Source organism: Fukomys damarensis, unplaced genomic scaffold (genome assembly GCF_012274545.1).
Source record: "Fukomys damarensis isolate Sample0158 unplaced genomic scaffold, DMR_v1.0_HiC HiC_scaffold_22, whole genome shotgun sequence".
NCBI lineage: Eukaryota > Metazoa > Chordata > Mammalia > Rodentia > Bathyergidae > Fukomys > Fukomys damarensis.
This window is the reverse complement of record NW_022900934.1, coordinates 16,241,695-16,253,871: the sequence shown is the minus strand read 5'-3', so window position 1 is coordinate 16,253,871 and position 12,177 is coordinate 16,241,695. Positions and strand designations below refer to the sequence as shown.

General features: G+C 38.8%; 1 protein-coding gene across 1 annotated transcript in view; it reads left to right on the top strand.

Annotated features, from left to right (window-relative positions):
* The window catches only part of Srsf6 (serine and arginine rich splicing factor 6), a 4,528-nt gene extending 1,084 nt beyond the window's left edge, over positions 1–3,444 (top strand). Inside the window, exons 2-5 of the mRNA XM_033767095.1 lie at positions 849–995; positions 1,138–1,346; positions 1,438–1,521; positions 1,618–3,444. Coding sequence (XP_033622986.1) covers positions 849–995; positions 1,138–1,346; positions 1,438–1,521; positions 1,618–1,975 — 798 coding nt within the window. The 3' untranslated portion in view covers positions 1,976–3,444. The remainder of the gene's footprint in view (positions 1–848; positions 996–1,137; positions 1,347–1,437; positions 1,522–1,617) is intronic.
* Positions 3,445–12,177: the final 8,733 nt, after the last annotated feature.

The window sequence follows — 12,177 nt, the reverse complement described above, 5'->3', positions numbered from 1 at the left end:
GGGGCGGGGAGGAGCTTGAAGGATAGGTCTTAAGAATTACTGAAGTTAGTGGGGGCCAAAGATTCTATTTTAAAGTAATGTGGCATTCTGCCACAAAGTAAATCTAAACGAGCTTTATGCTGTATTTAAAACTAGTTGGGGCATGTTATTGGGAGGAGGTTGGGGGGATTTTGGCTATGTTAAATGTTTGATGTTGAAATTGTTGCATGTTGAATTCAAACTTTTTAACAAGTCCTTGATGTTTCAATTTGAAAGTGACCAATGGGGCTGAGGCTGTGTCCACTGAGGCTAAGATGACTGCCTTTCCTGATTGGCCTTGGCTTTTCCATACATTGTGTGACCCTTGCCCTATGACCCTTTGGCTGACCTTACCGGAAGCCATGACGACAGCAGCCTTTTGCCATTAGACGCAGGGTGATGGTGAGGATTCCAAGGGTTAGACAAAACTGGTTAATCTGAACTAGGTGACTGTTACCTTGCGTGTTTTGTGGCCAAACCACCACCAAAAACCTCACACTGTGATGTAAGTACTTAGTGTAACTAGTAAACATTTTTGTAAAATGTAGAAATGCATGTAATCAGTTAAGTTTTATATTTTACAATGTTCTGTAAAATAAAACTTAGCGAGGTAAATTGAATAAAGGAGCAGTCACTCTCTAACAGATTGTAGGAAAGGTTTAGTTGGATTTAGTCTGTTTGACTTGCCCTTAATTTAATTTATGGCAAATCACAAATGTATCGAAGGTTTAGAAGTGTAATAGCAAAGTCCTACTCCAGTAAATGAAAGTTGATATGTTTGTACTAACTTTCAAGAACATTATTCACCCCTATCATTACAAAGCATCTGATTGTTCCCTTCATGTGATAAAGGTGGTGGAGGTGGATACAGCAGTCGGAGAACCTCTGGCAGAGACAAATATGGACCACCTGTTCGTACAGAATACAGACTTATTGTAGAAAATCTTTCTAGTCGTTGCAGCTGGCAAGACTTAAAGGTATGTGCTGTAATTTGAGATAAAATATGATTAATGCTTGAAAGATAAAATGATAGGCTTTTTAATTTTTCCCTGTAAAATGAAACTGGTATATAGGTATTTTTATTCAGAGTTCTGGATCTGACCAGTCTTCTTGTTTTAGGATTTCATGCGGCAAGCAGGTGAAGTCACCTATGCAGATGCTCACAAAGAACGCACAAATGAGGGTGTAATTGAATTTCGCTCCTACTCTGACATGAAGCGTGCTTTGGATAAACTGGATGGTACAGAAATAAATGGCAGAAATATTAGGCTTATTGAAGATAAGCCGCGAACAAGCCATAGGCGGTCATACTCTGGAAGCAGGTCTAGGTAACTTGAAAGACATTGGGAGGGGAGGAAGAGAGTTCTTGAGCAATTTTCAGTTGTTTGACATTAAGATTTCATTTTGTTTCTTCTATAGGTCACGCTCTAGACGAAGGTCACGGAGTAGGAGTCGCAGGAGCAGCCGCAGTAGATCTCGAAGTGTCTCCAAAAGTCGCTCCCGGTAAATAATGTGGTATTGGGGCTTTTTTTCTGATTACAATTGGGGTTACATGTATGTTGGCAAGCTACTAAAAGAAATCTGGCTTTTTTTGTCCAGATCCAGATCACGGAGCAAAGGTCGATCACGTTCTCGATCAAAAGGCAGGAAATCTAGATCAAAGAGCAAATCTAAGCCCAAGTCTGATCGGGGCTCCCATTCACACTCTCGAAGCAGATCTAAGGATGAGTATGAGAAATCCCGAAGCAGGTCTCGGTCTCGGTCTCGGTCCCCCAAAGAAAATGGAAAAGGTGATATAAAATCAAAATCCAGATCAAGGAGCCAGTCTCATTCCCATTCACCTGTATCTGTACCGCCCTCAAAGGCTCGGTCTGTAACCCCTCCACCAAAAAGAGCTTCGAGATCCCGTTCTAGATCTCGCTCAAGGTCAAGGTCCAGATCGAGTTCCAGAGATTAATCCAGAACTCTGTTCTTTGCACACTATTATGGAACACTTTCCTACTTGCTTAGGCAGTTACTCTTCCATGTTTGTACTTGGCCTCTTCTGCAAGAGGATCTCCTGAGAACAGGGGCACACGGAAATTTGATTTGTGGCCAAATTTGATGAAAAAGATGAGGTTCTAAAATGGTGGCATGAAGTTAAAGGCCCTCTCCCTACTTTGTAGAATTAAGATAACTTTGATTTTATAGCTTTTGAGCTAAAATAACTTTTGTAAAGATTAAGCTCATTTAGATTTTTTTTTTTTTTTAAGTATTTCAGCAGGATCTGCTGCAGGGGTTTTTTGTTTTTTTTTTTTGCTTATTTTTAAATTAACCGTTTCAAGCTTTGGATACTTAAGGCTTTAGAGGGAGAACCCAATTTTCAATTATGTTGGCTTTTTATAAAGCTTGAGTTATGTAAGATTTAAATAAAAGTTTGCTACCGAGATGATTGCCTTATTGAATAGGTCACTATTAAATTCTTTAAATGTTGATATCTGGTATTTGTGGAAACAGTGTAAATTCTGCTTGAGTGTAAAACAAGGCAAACCTCAGACCAGCAATAAATTATTCAGTTTGGATAACATTATTTTGTGCTGTTAATCAAATTTGCCAAAGTCTTTATCTGCACCTCTTAACAAGTTGAGTTAAAAATAAAAGATATTTTTTAGTTGATCTGTTACATAATTTTGCCTAAATTGATAGATTTTTAAATAAACTTTTCAAGCTTACAATTTGAACTCTTTAAAGAGAGCTCCTAGTGCTTGGGATATTGTTAAGCTGATAATCAATCCCATGTTCTGGAAGTGGTCAAAGTAATTAGTGTTGTTAAAGTATGGTTTGGTGGTCTTTAATGCTTGTTATGTAAAAATGGAAGTGGCAGTTCTTAGAAATTTAGTGTATCAAAGTGGAAAAGCACATAATGCATTTTCTGCTGAAAGATCCTTATTCTTAACAGGCACTTAACAGATCATTTGATAAGTCAGTTGATAATTAAACTAAAATAACCCAATAATCAGTCTCCATAGTAGTTAGTGATAATTTGTTGGCTCATCCTTGTAAATTTTATACTTTCCTGTGGTTGGTTTAAACAGTGAAATGAGTAAACTCAAATATTTTGTGCTTTATTATGAATGAAGTATAATGGATACTGTGGAAATCACATTATACTGCAAATTTGTAGGAATTACTCGGTTAATCATACATCATTCCTAAATAGTTTAGATTGCAATTTAAGGAGTGATTAGGGTACTTTTAAATAATTTCAGTTTTAGGAACTAGCTTTAGTCTGAAGTCAAGGTTTAGGTGAATTGGTTCCAGTCCAGTAACTTCTAGGATCTATCTTTATGTCATATGCTAAGAGTTGGGTTGTCAATAAGGTGCGATATTTTAGGTTGATACCATAGTACTAAATAATCAGAAGACATCTTAATAAGGTTGGTTAAAGAGCCAAGGATCTAAGTAGATGTCAGTCACAGTAGTTGGGAGTACTTGGTAATTGAAAACCTGGTTTTTAAGAAATTCCTACCTAGGTTTTCTGTTGGAAAAAAAATCTTAAAAGCCTAACTGAGGGGCTCTAGTGCACCATAAGGTTGATGCTGCTTCCGTTATCTTTTCTTTGATACTTTGTTTATGTAGAGGTTTATAAGAAATGGTTTTATTTTTTCAATATAAACTTAGAATATAAGAGAAGAAATGCAACCTGTAATTTTATTTTGCCTGTTCAAAGATTAGAAGTGATAACTCAGAAAAAATTGGCTTTGACCAGTTTTCTTGTTTTCAGAGAAAGACCCAGAAAAGCTTTTTGAGCCACAGCCTTTTAAAGGAGGCAAGGCAATATTACAGTGAAATTTGGCTTTCTAAAAGAGTATCACATCCTCATTTGGGTTTTCTGTTACTATGACATCATTTGGTAAGAGGCATATGACTACATCATTAGCTGCCTCAGTAAGTGGGTAATTGTATAGGTACGTGCTTACATCCATAAATTTTTTCTAGTAATGGTATAAAGACCAATTACTAAAAATTCAATCCTATTTCATATCTATAGATATAAGTCATTGGATGCACTAAACTACTGTGTATAACATTGGCCTACTTAAGAAAACAGTTGACTAATTGAAAATGTTTAATTTGCTAACTAGTGAATAGAATCTGAGAATTAGCAACGTGCCTCATGTTTTTGTTCAGTGGCTGGGTGCAGTGTTGATCTAATAGCACAAGGAAGGTGAAGAATGTTGGGAGTCCCATTTCTTTCACTCAGTAGTGTTTTGTTGATTTGCCATAGAGCCTTTATGGCCAGTTTTGAGTCCTACCTACTCCAGCTTTTATGTTCCCGATCCTGTGTTACCACCTTTCATCTTGGATCTTCTTTTTTCCACTTTGTTAACCAATATGCATTTACTTCAATAAAATGCTTACTGAGGGAAAGGTTTGTTTTGAATTTATTGTGTATTTCCACTTAGCATGAAATTCTTAGCCAGTGGGTTTTTGCATAGGGTTGCCATTGGTTGGCCATTTCTTGTTAGGAGAAAAGAATCTTGTTTGAGTTATACAGAAACAAGAGTTTGGAATTGTCAGCATAGTAGATGGATGGTTTATCTTGGGCAAATCAATTCCTGTGCTTCATTTTCATCCTTTGAAATGGTAAAGATAAAACATAGGCTGTGAAGGTTAAAACTTTTATAAAGAATACTTAGAGCAGGCTGGGGATTTAGCTCTGGTTCTGCTGCCTGCCTTGCAACACAGGATCCCAAGTTTGATCCCCAGTACAAAATATATATATACCTAGAACAATCCCATAATAGCTGCTATTACAAAGGATTAAATATTAACTTGTTTGCCTACATTTACCCATTCTACCCTGTAATGGTTTGGTTTGGTTTTGGTTTGTTTTGTTTTCCAAATAAGTTAGAAAGCTTTAATCATTTCCTAAGTCCTAACTTTCTTAATTCTGGACTTGAGACACTAAATTTTGGCAGTTTCCGCTTCAGTGCTTTGATATTTTCATTACTCAGCCTTGTTCTCAGTCTTACTTTTCCATCTTCAGTCTCTGTGGTTGCATGTAATTTTAGATACATAATAGTGGGACCTCATGGAGAGTTTCATTTTCTTGTGTTCTGATTTAACTTTATGAAAACAGTTCTAAGCACTTGCCTAGTACAGTGAACCCTTGAGTTAAGATCCAAAATGCCAGCTGCTTGTGCTTCCAGATTGTCTCATACAGATGGAATTCTGAAAGGAACATTACAACATCCTTTCCTGTGTGGCGTTGAGAAATTCTAGGCCAGTGTCTCAGGACAATGAAATCTGCCTATATACAAGAGACTGAAGGCTGTGTAGGGGAGCCTGATCCTTCAGCAGACCAACTTGAGTTAAAACCAACCCTTGGGAATGAATTGAGTTCATAAGTTGAGGGTCTACTGTATGCCTTCAGGGTTATATCCCCAGCACTGCCCCATCCATCCCACTGCTCAGATTTCTGTAGTCCTCTGCATGTTTTTAACAGCCGTTCATTCTCAATTACACAACTTATTTTTTAAAGTGGCTATTAACACTATTGAATGAATCTTTCTTGAGAATGAGTTTTTTTATTAAATATATTTGGTTCTTGTGAATTTTAAAACTACTTTGAACATTCATGAAACTTTTAGAGATCTGTAGTATAGCACCTAATGTAATTAACAGTTTGCATAGTAATTTTTAGCTTTTTGTAGACAGTGACATCTTGAGTAGAATACAGTGGTAACTCAGTTCACAAATTTTCCGCAGTTGCAAATGAATTGCAACCAGAATCATGAAAAGGGTTAAGTTTGAACTGAGGTGCCACAGTATACATTTATATCCCTTGCATGATAATTTGCTAAATAATCCCAAATAACTTTTATACGTGCCTGGCTCTTACAGCAGAAAGTTTTTATGTGTAATTAAGTGAATGTTATTTAGTTATATCCATATATTTACCATATATATATATATACACACATACGCACGCACATACATACCACATATATATATATATCATTCACCATATAGTCTAAGAGGGTCTATATAGTGTAGTGTGGAGCTTTTTCTAGCTAATTCCATTATTTTAAGCATTAAAGTTCAGTGCCTATTTCAAATAGTTCCCCTTGTTAAAAGCTCGAGAAATTAGGTTATAGTCTTGTTAGCTTAACAATAGACTTGTTAGTTGCATTTGACAGTTTCTCCACAAGGTGGAATGCAGGTATAGCACAAAGAACTATATACTGTTTTCATATTCACCACTTTGTTTCATTTACATGGTTTTCTTCCCAAGTCTAGAAAGTAAGTTGGAAGTACTGTTTTTATAATCCTAAAATATGTACACTTGCCCCTCAGTGTGCAGAGGGAATTGGTGCCAAGGCACCTTCCCTGAGACACCAATTGGTTGCCCGGGTCCCTTACACAGTGTTTATGAAATGCCATGGTATTTTCATATGAACCTTAGCACATTCCCCCATATACTTTTACCTCTGGATATACCTAATACAGTGTCAACAGTCATGCGCAGCACATTTCATTCAGTGATATATTGCACATACTGCCCCATGAGATTTTATCACTTAATCATCATAGTTTGAGTAAGTACTCTTGCAGTGCTCTCATGGTGAAGTCATCTAGCTGTTTTGAATACATTCTAGTTAACATATGGCAGTAACTGTTAGACTGTAGTTTAGTGAATAAGAACATGCAGGTGGAAGGGTGATTTTTTTTTTCTCCCCAGGAATAGATAATTCTCATCAAAATCAGAAAGCATTAATAGGATATAGCTTAATCTTTGGTCCATATTTACTGTTTAACAGGGTCTCACTATGTAGTTATAAGACCTTGAACTCACTATACATCCCAGGTTATCTCAAATTCAGGGATCCTCCTGCCTCAATCTCCCAAGGGTTGAGATTACAGGCATTTGTCACCATGCCCAGCAATATTTAAACTTTTTTAGTCTAAATCTGGGGTGTGTTCTCAGCCTTTTTCTTAACCTTGTCATGTTTAAAGAGTAAAAGATAGTTAACTTGGTAGAATATCCAGTAGTTTGGGTTTCTCATACATACATGGCTACATTGTTGGCAGGATTAATCATAAGCATGAGACTTTCTCAATGCATTATCTCCAGTGGCCCAGGCTAGTAACACAGATCACTATAGTCACTTTTCACCTTCATACTTAATGCTTTGCAAAAGCATCATGAGTCTATTAAATGCCTACTTCCTTATCAAATACACCTGTAGACATTGCTGATATTTTGTACAGTGGTACTTCAGTTTATGAATTTAATTTTTTCCATGGCTTCTGGTTGCAAACAAATTCAATGGTTAGGTTCAGTGTTGCCCTTATGGGGAAATTTGATTCAGTTTTCATTCAATTCAGTTTGCAACCAGAATCGTGGAAAGAATTCGCGTATGATTGGAGGTACCAGTGTATTTGCTGGCAATTTATAAAAGAAGTGCTCACCCTGGGGGACATTTCCAAGAATAAGGATGAAAGGTTTTGTTAACCAGTCATGGAAATGAAGGGAAAGCTTTGATGGCATAAAATTAGTGCCATTACTCTCAAAGCAAGAGATTGCTAGTCCAGAATCAGAATGGCATTGGGAAGCATCATTTGTATAAGAGAAATAAGGAAGAGAAAATAAGCTGCAGCCTCATCTATAAAACAGTGCCTTCTAATACTACAAAAAGTAGATGCTATTATCAAAGTATTTTGCACAGTCACTAAATAGTAGCTGCCTTCTACTGTAAACAGAATAGCTAAACCCTAACACTGCCCTAGCCATTTGAGAAAAGGCAGGGTTGCTGAATGTGGTGACCTGTTGTTAAAGTATCTACTGTCCGTATTTCCTAGAGACAGTATGCATGGCCTGAGTGTACTAAATAGATTGCTGTTAATGGAGAATTTCAAACACCAGTGATACAGTATGATGAGCCACCCTAGCATTTCTTCTATAGGTACATTATTGTATACATCTAAAAGATCTCTGAAGCCTCTAAATCGAGTCTCCCTGTTTTTCCCTTGCAATATATATATATATATTAAAGAAGCTAGGTCACTGTCCTGCAGTTTCAAAGTCCTGATTTTGCTATTTGTGATTTCATCTCATTAGTCTATTTTTCCCCTGCATTTCCTGTAAATTGATAAGCCCAGAGCCTTTGTTTTCAAAAGTAAAGTCCTTGGACTAGCATCTTCACCACTACCTCAGAATATATTAGAAATGCCACTTTGCTAGGCAGGATGACTGACACAGGTCTATAATGTCAGCTATGGGAGACCGAAGAGGAAAGTCCCAAGTGTGAGCCCAACCTGGGTGATTTAGCAACTTCACAAGATCCTGTCTCAGTATGAAAGGACTTAGGGGTGGAGGGGTAGTTTTGTGCCGGGGCCCTGAGTTTACTTTCCCAGTACCCCCCCCCAAAAGCAAATTTTTAGGTCCTTAGACTCAGCTGAATCAGAGACTAGGTAAAGGTAAAGCCCAGCTTCCAGGTGGTCCTAGTGCATGCTAAAGTTGGAAACTACATCTTTTATCAAGTTCCAGTTTGTTTTTCTTTTCAAGACAACTGCTTAGGTGTTCTGCCTTTTTATAGTGGTAGCCATTGATCTTGGCCTAGATTCATCAAACCATAAACTCATGATTTTAAACATTTCTTTAAATCTATTGTAGTTCTTACTGTTGTTGCTTTAGTCTTCACTTGGTGAGACTCAACTCAGTTGCCTCCTGATTTTGAAACAATCCTAAACTTGTCCATTCCCGTGTTTTCTGGTATAGTATGATCTCCAGGCTTATCGTGCAGGTTTTCAGTCCCAGGTCTGAAAGCCATTTCTCCAAGGAGCCTAGTTATTTTTAGTTAGAAAGTTATTTAATAACCACAAATCTTGGCCCTTGGAGTTGCTCACATTATTTGTTTTATCATGGGCTGTTGGACTGGACAGAGCTGGGAAACCATTTTGTTGATTCTACTTCTGGCCACACAAATGTTACCTTCTGATCACCTGAAGGTCCTGTCTTCTGTCTCTCTGCAGCAGTTTTTCTTTTTTTGTTTTTTTTGTTTGGTTGGTTGGTTGGTTTTTGGAAAGTTTGTAGCAGTTTTGAATACCCTGGCCATCTCATTGTCCTGTACTCTGGTTTGAGTGTCCTGAAGAGTAGAGCCCACAGGAGACAGAGCATTCCAAATTTGCTCTAACCTCAGCAGAACACTACCTGGCCTACTTGCTCTGATAGATGCTTCCACAACTAACTTGTTTGCTATTTCTGGTAAAGGATGAGGGAATTAAAAAGGAAACTATGCCAGGCATCATGTCACACTTGTAATCACAGCCACTCAGAGAGGATCTCTAGTTTGAGAATAGCCTGGGAAATTTGTGAAGACCCTGTCTCATTTCAAACAACTGGGAATATACCTCAGTGGTAGAGCACTTGCCTGCCTAGGCCTATGGGTTCAGTCTCCAATACTGAAGGAGGAAAAAAGCAAGGTGAGGGAAAGGGAGCAGTTGGAAAGGAAAGAAATGGAGGAGGAGGAAGAAAAACTCAAGTCCTCCGTCAAGAGTTTAAAGCAGATAATGTTTCATCTCTTGTTCTGGGTAATGAGTAGAGGAAGGGTAGATTGAGAACCTGAATTTCAGTGTGATTTTGGAGTGCGTAGCAGCACTGTCATGGAATGAGTAAGGTTTTAGGGGCTGGGGATGTAGCCTAGCAGCATAGTACCTGCCTGGCCAGCACGAGGCCTTGAGTTCAATTCCCAGTACCAATAAGATTTTAAATTACAGTTTTCATCCATCTTTGCCATAGATGGCATTGCCTGCAGACCCAGCAGGAACAAGCCCAGACAACAGTGTAGCTAGGGTTATAATAGGATGAACAAAGCTCATTGGTGTTTGTAGGAAGCCCTAAAGAGTTGCACTTCGAGTCACCATGGTCGAGCACATTTAGTAAACAACACTTATTAGTAGAGGCCTTCCCTGAAACAGGATAGATCAAACTACTGTCAGAATATTGCCAGTTATCCCATCCACATGTCTTGATTTTGATGACTGAAATTGCAGCAAGTAATTAGTAGGCTGATTGTCCTCTCCCTGAAACACTCACGTTCTGCTTCCTAGAATCTATGAATGTGAAACCTAACATGGTAAAAGGAATTTTGCAGATGCAGTAAAGGTCTGTGAATAAGGTTATCCTGAATCATCATACTCAGCCTGGTGTAATCACAAACATCCTGATAAATTGGCTGGAAAGAAGAAATCAGAAAAAATGTAATGTGAAACCAGAAGCAAAGTCAGCTTGGAGGTGCTGCACAGCTGGCTTTGAAGAAAGATGCCATGGGCAAGGAAATATTCTCCCTAAGAGCCTCTGGATGGAAGGCAGCCCTGCTAACCCCTTGATGTGTCCAGTGAAACCCATTTTGGACCACTGGTCTCTGAAAGATAATTTGTCTCATTCCACAACGTTTGTGGTAATCTGTTCTTTTAGCTACAGGAAACGATTACAGCATGACTAAAGGCATAAACACTTGTACAACTGGGCTTGCTCTCATCACCATGAGATTTCCTCAGCCAGCCTATCAGGCCAAAGAGATGGGAGAAGGCTTCCAGCCACCAAGAGCTTGAAGCAGAAACCAATCCAGATCAGCCAACCTGTGGACATATGAGAAATAGTTGTATGCTACTCAGCTTGGAAGGTTAGCGTTAATAATAGCTAATAAGGGGTGCTAGGCAGCCCCATATATGTCTTTACAACAACTATATATGCATGGAGGCTGGGGTGTAGCTCAGTAGTAGAGAATTGAGATTCAATCCCTAGCACCACACACACAAAAGGTAGATATTAAACAGGTGAGATAAGGCTGGGCATTTAGCTCGGTGGCTCCGCCACCTGCCTCACAAGCGTAAGGAACTGAGTTCAATCGCTGTACCAAAAATAAAAAAAAACAGGTTAAATCCATGTTCTCAGAGTCACAAGAGAATTTAAGCATGGCTGTTGATCTAAGTTTGCTTCTCTCAACAATCATTCACTCTGCCTTTTGTCTAAGCCCCAGCAAATGCACCTGTTGACTGCACAGGCAGTACTCCACTGCTCTGGTCTCTGATAAGGCTCAACCAGTAGAGGACAGCAGTAGGATTTGAAAGCAGAGGTAAATGAAAGCTGGAGAATTTATACTCCTAGCTGTCTCCTTGCACACTTAAAGGCTGGCAGCAGCCCTCAGCCACTGACCATAACATCTGGTTTACACAGCCCTTGCTCCAAGTCCTAGTAACCACTGCCACACTGTGTCATAGCCCATGGTCTGATGCTAACAATTGTGGTTTTCCTATACCCTGCCCACACTTTATAAATAGCCTCTTTATTAAATTCTCTTCAAATTACTCACAGTTTCATGACCCTAACAAATAATGAGAGTATTTAAATGGTACATAATTCAAATTTCAATGGAGTGTAAAACATGGTACTTCGTTAGTGACGTAGGTTAAGCAAAATTATAAAAGTTTTCTCGAACTGGGTGTGGTGGCCCAAGCCTATAATGCCAGCTACATGAGAGACTGAGGCAGGAGGGTCACAGGTTCATGGCCAGCCTGGGCAATTTAATGAGAACCTGCCTCAAAAAAAGGCTGAGGATGTAGCTCAGTGGTAGAGTGCCACTGGTTCTATCCCCAATACCACAAACATTTTTTTCTTTAAATTGTTATTTTTATCGGTACCTGTTTGCAGTCCATAATGATTGTATGCCTTGTGGGGAGCTAGTACATGTTCACCTTAATTCTTTTTTTAATCCCCTCCTCCCCCCTTTCCCACTCCCTTCATCTCTTGATCCCTTTACCTTTTGCAAAAGATCTATTAAAAGCCAGAAAGAGGTTCCTGATTTAAAAGTGCACTAAAGAATTTTGTTCTTGTCCCTTAGCTTCTCAAAGGAAGATGCCACCTACCCTTCTGCATGGCCTGGCAAGTGTGTCAACATGTATAAGTGCCTGGTGCAACCCAGAAAGCCAGTATGTTCCTGTTTGTTAATTGCTTGTACTGGATTTGTTTTGTTTTTTGTTTTTTGAGACAGGGTTTCACTATGTAGTTGAGACTGACCTGGAACTCACTGTGTAGCCCAGGCTGGTCTCAAACTCACAGGGATCCTTCTGCCTCAGCCTCCCAAGTGCTGGGATTATAGGCGTGTGGCGTGT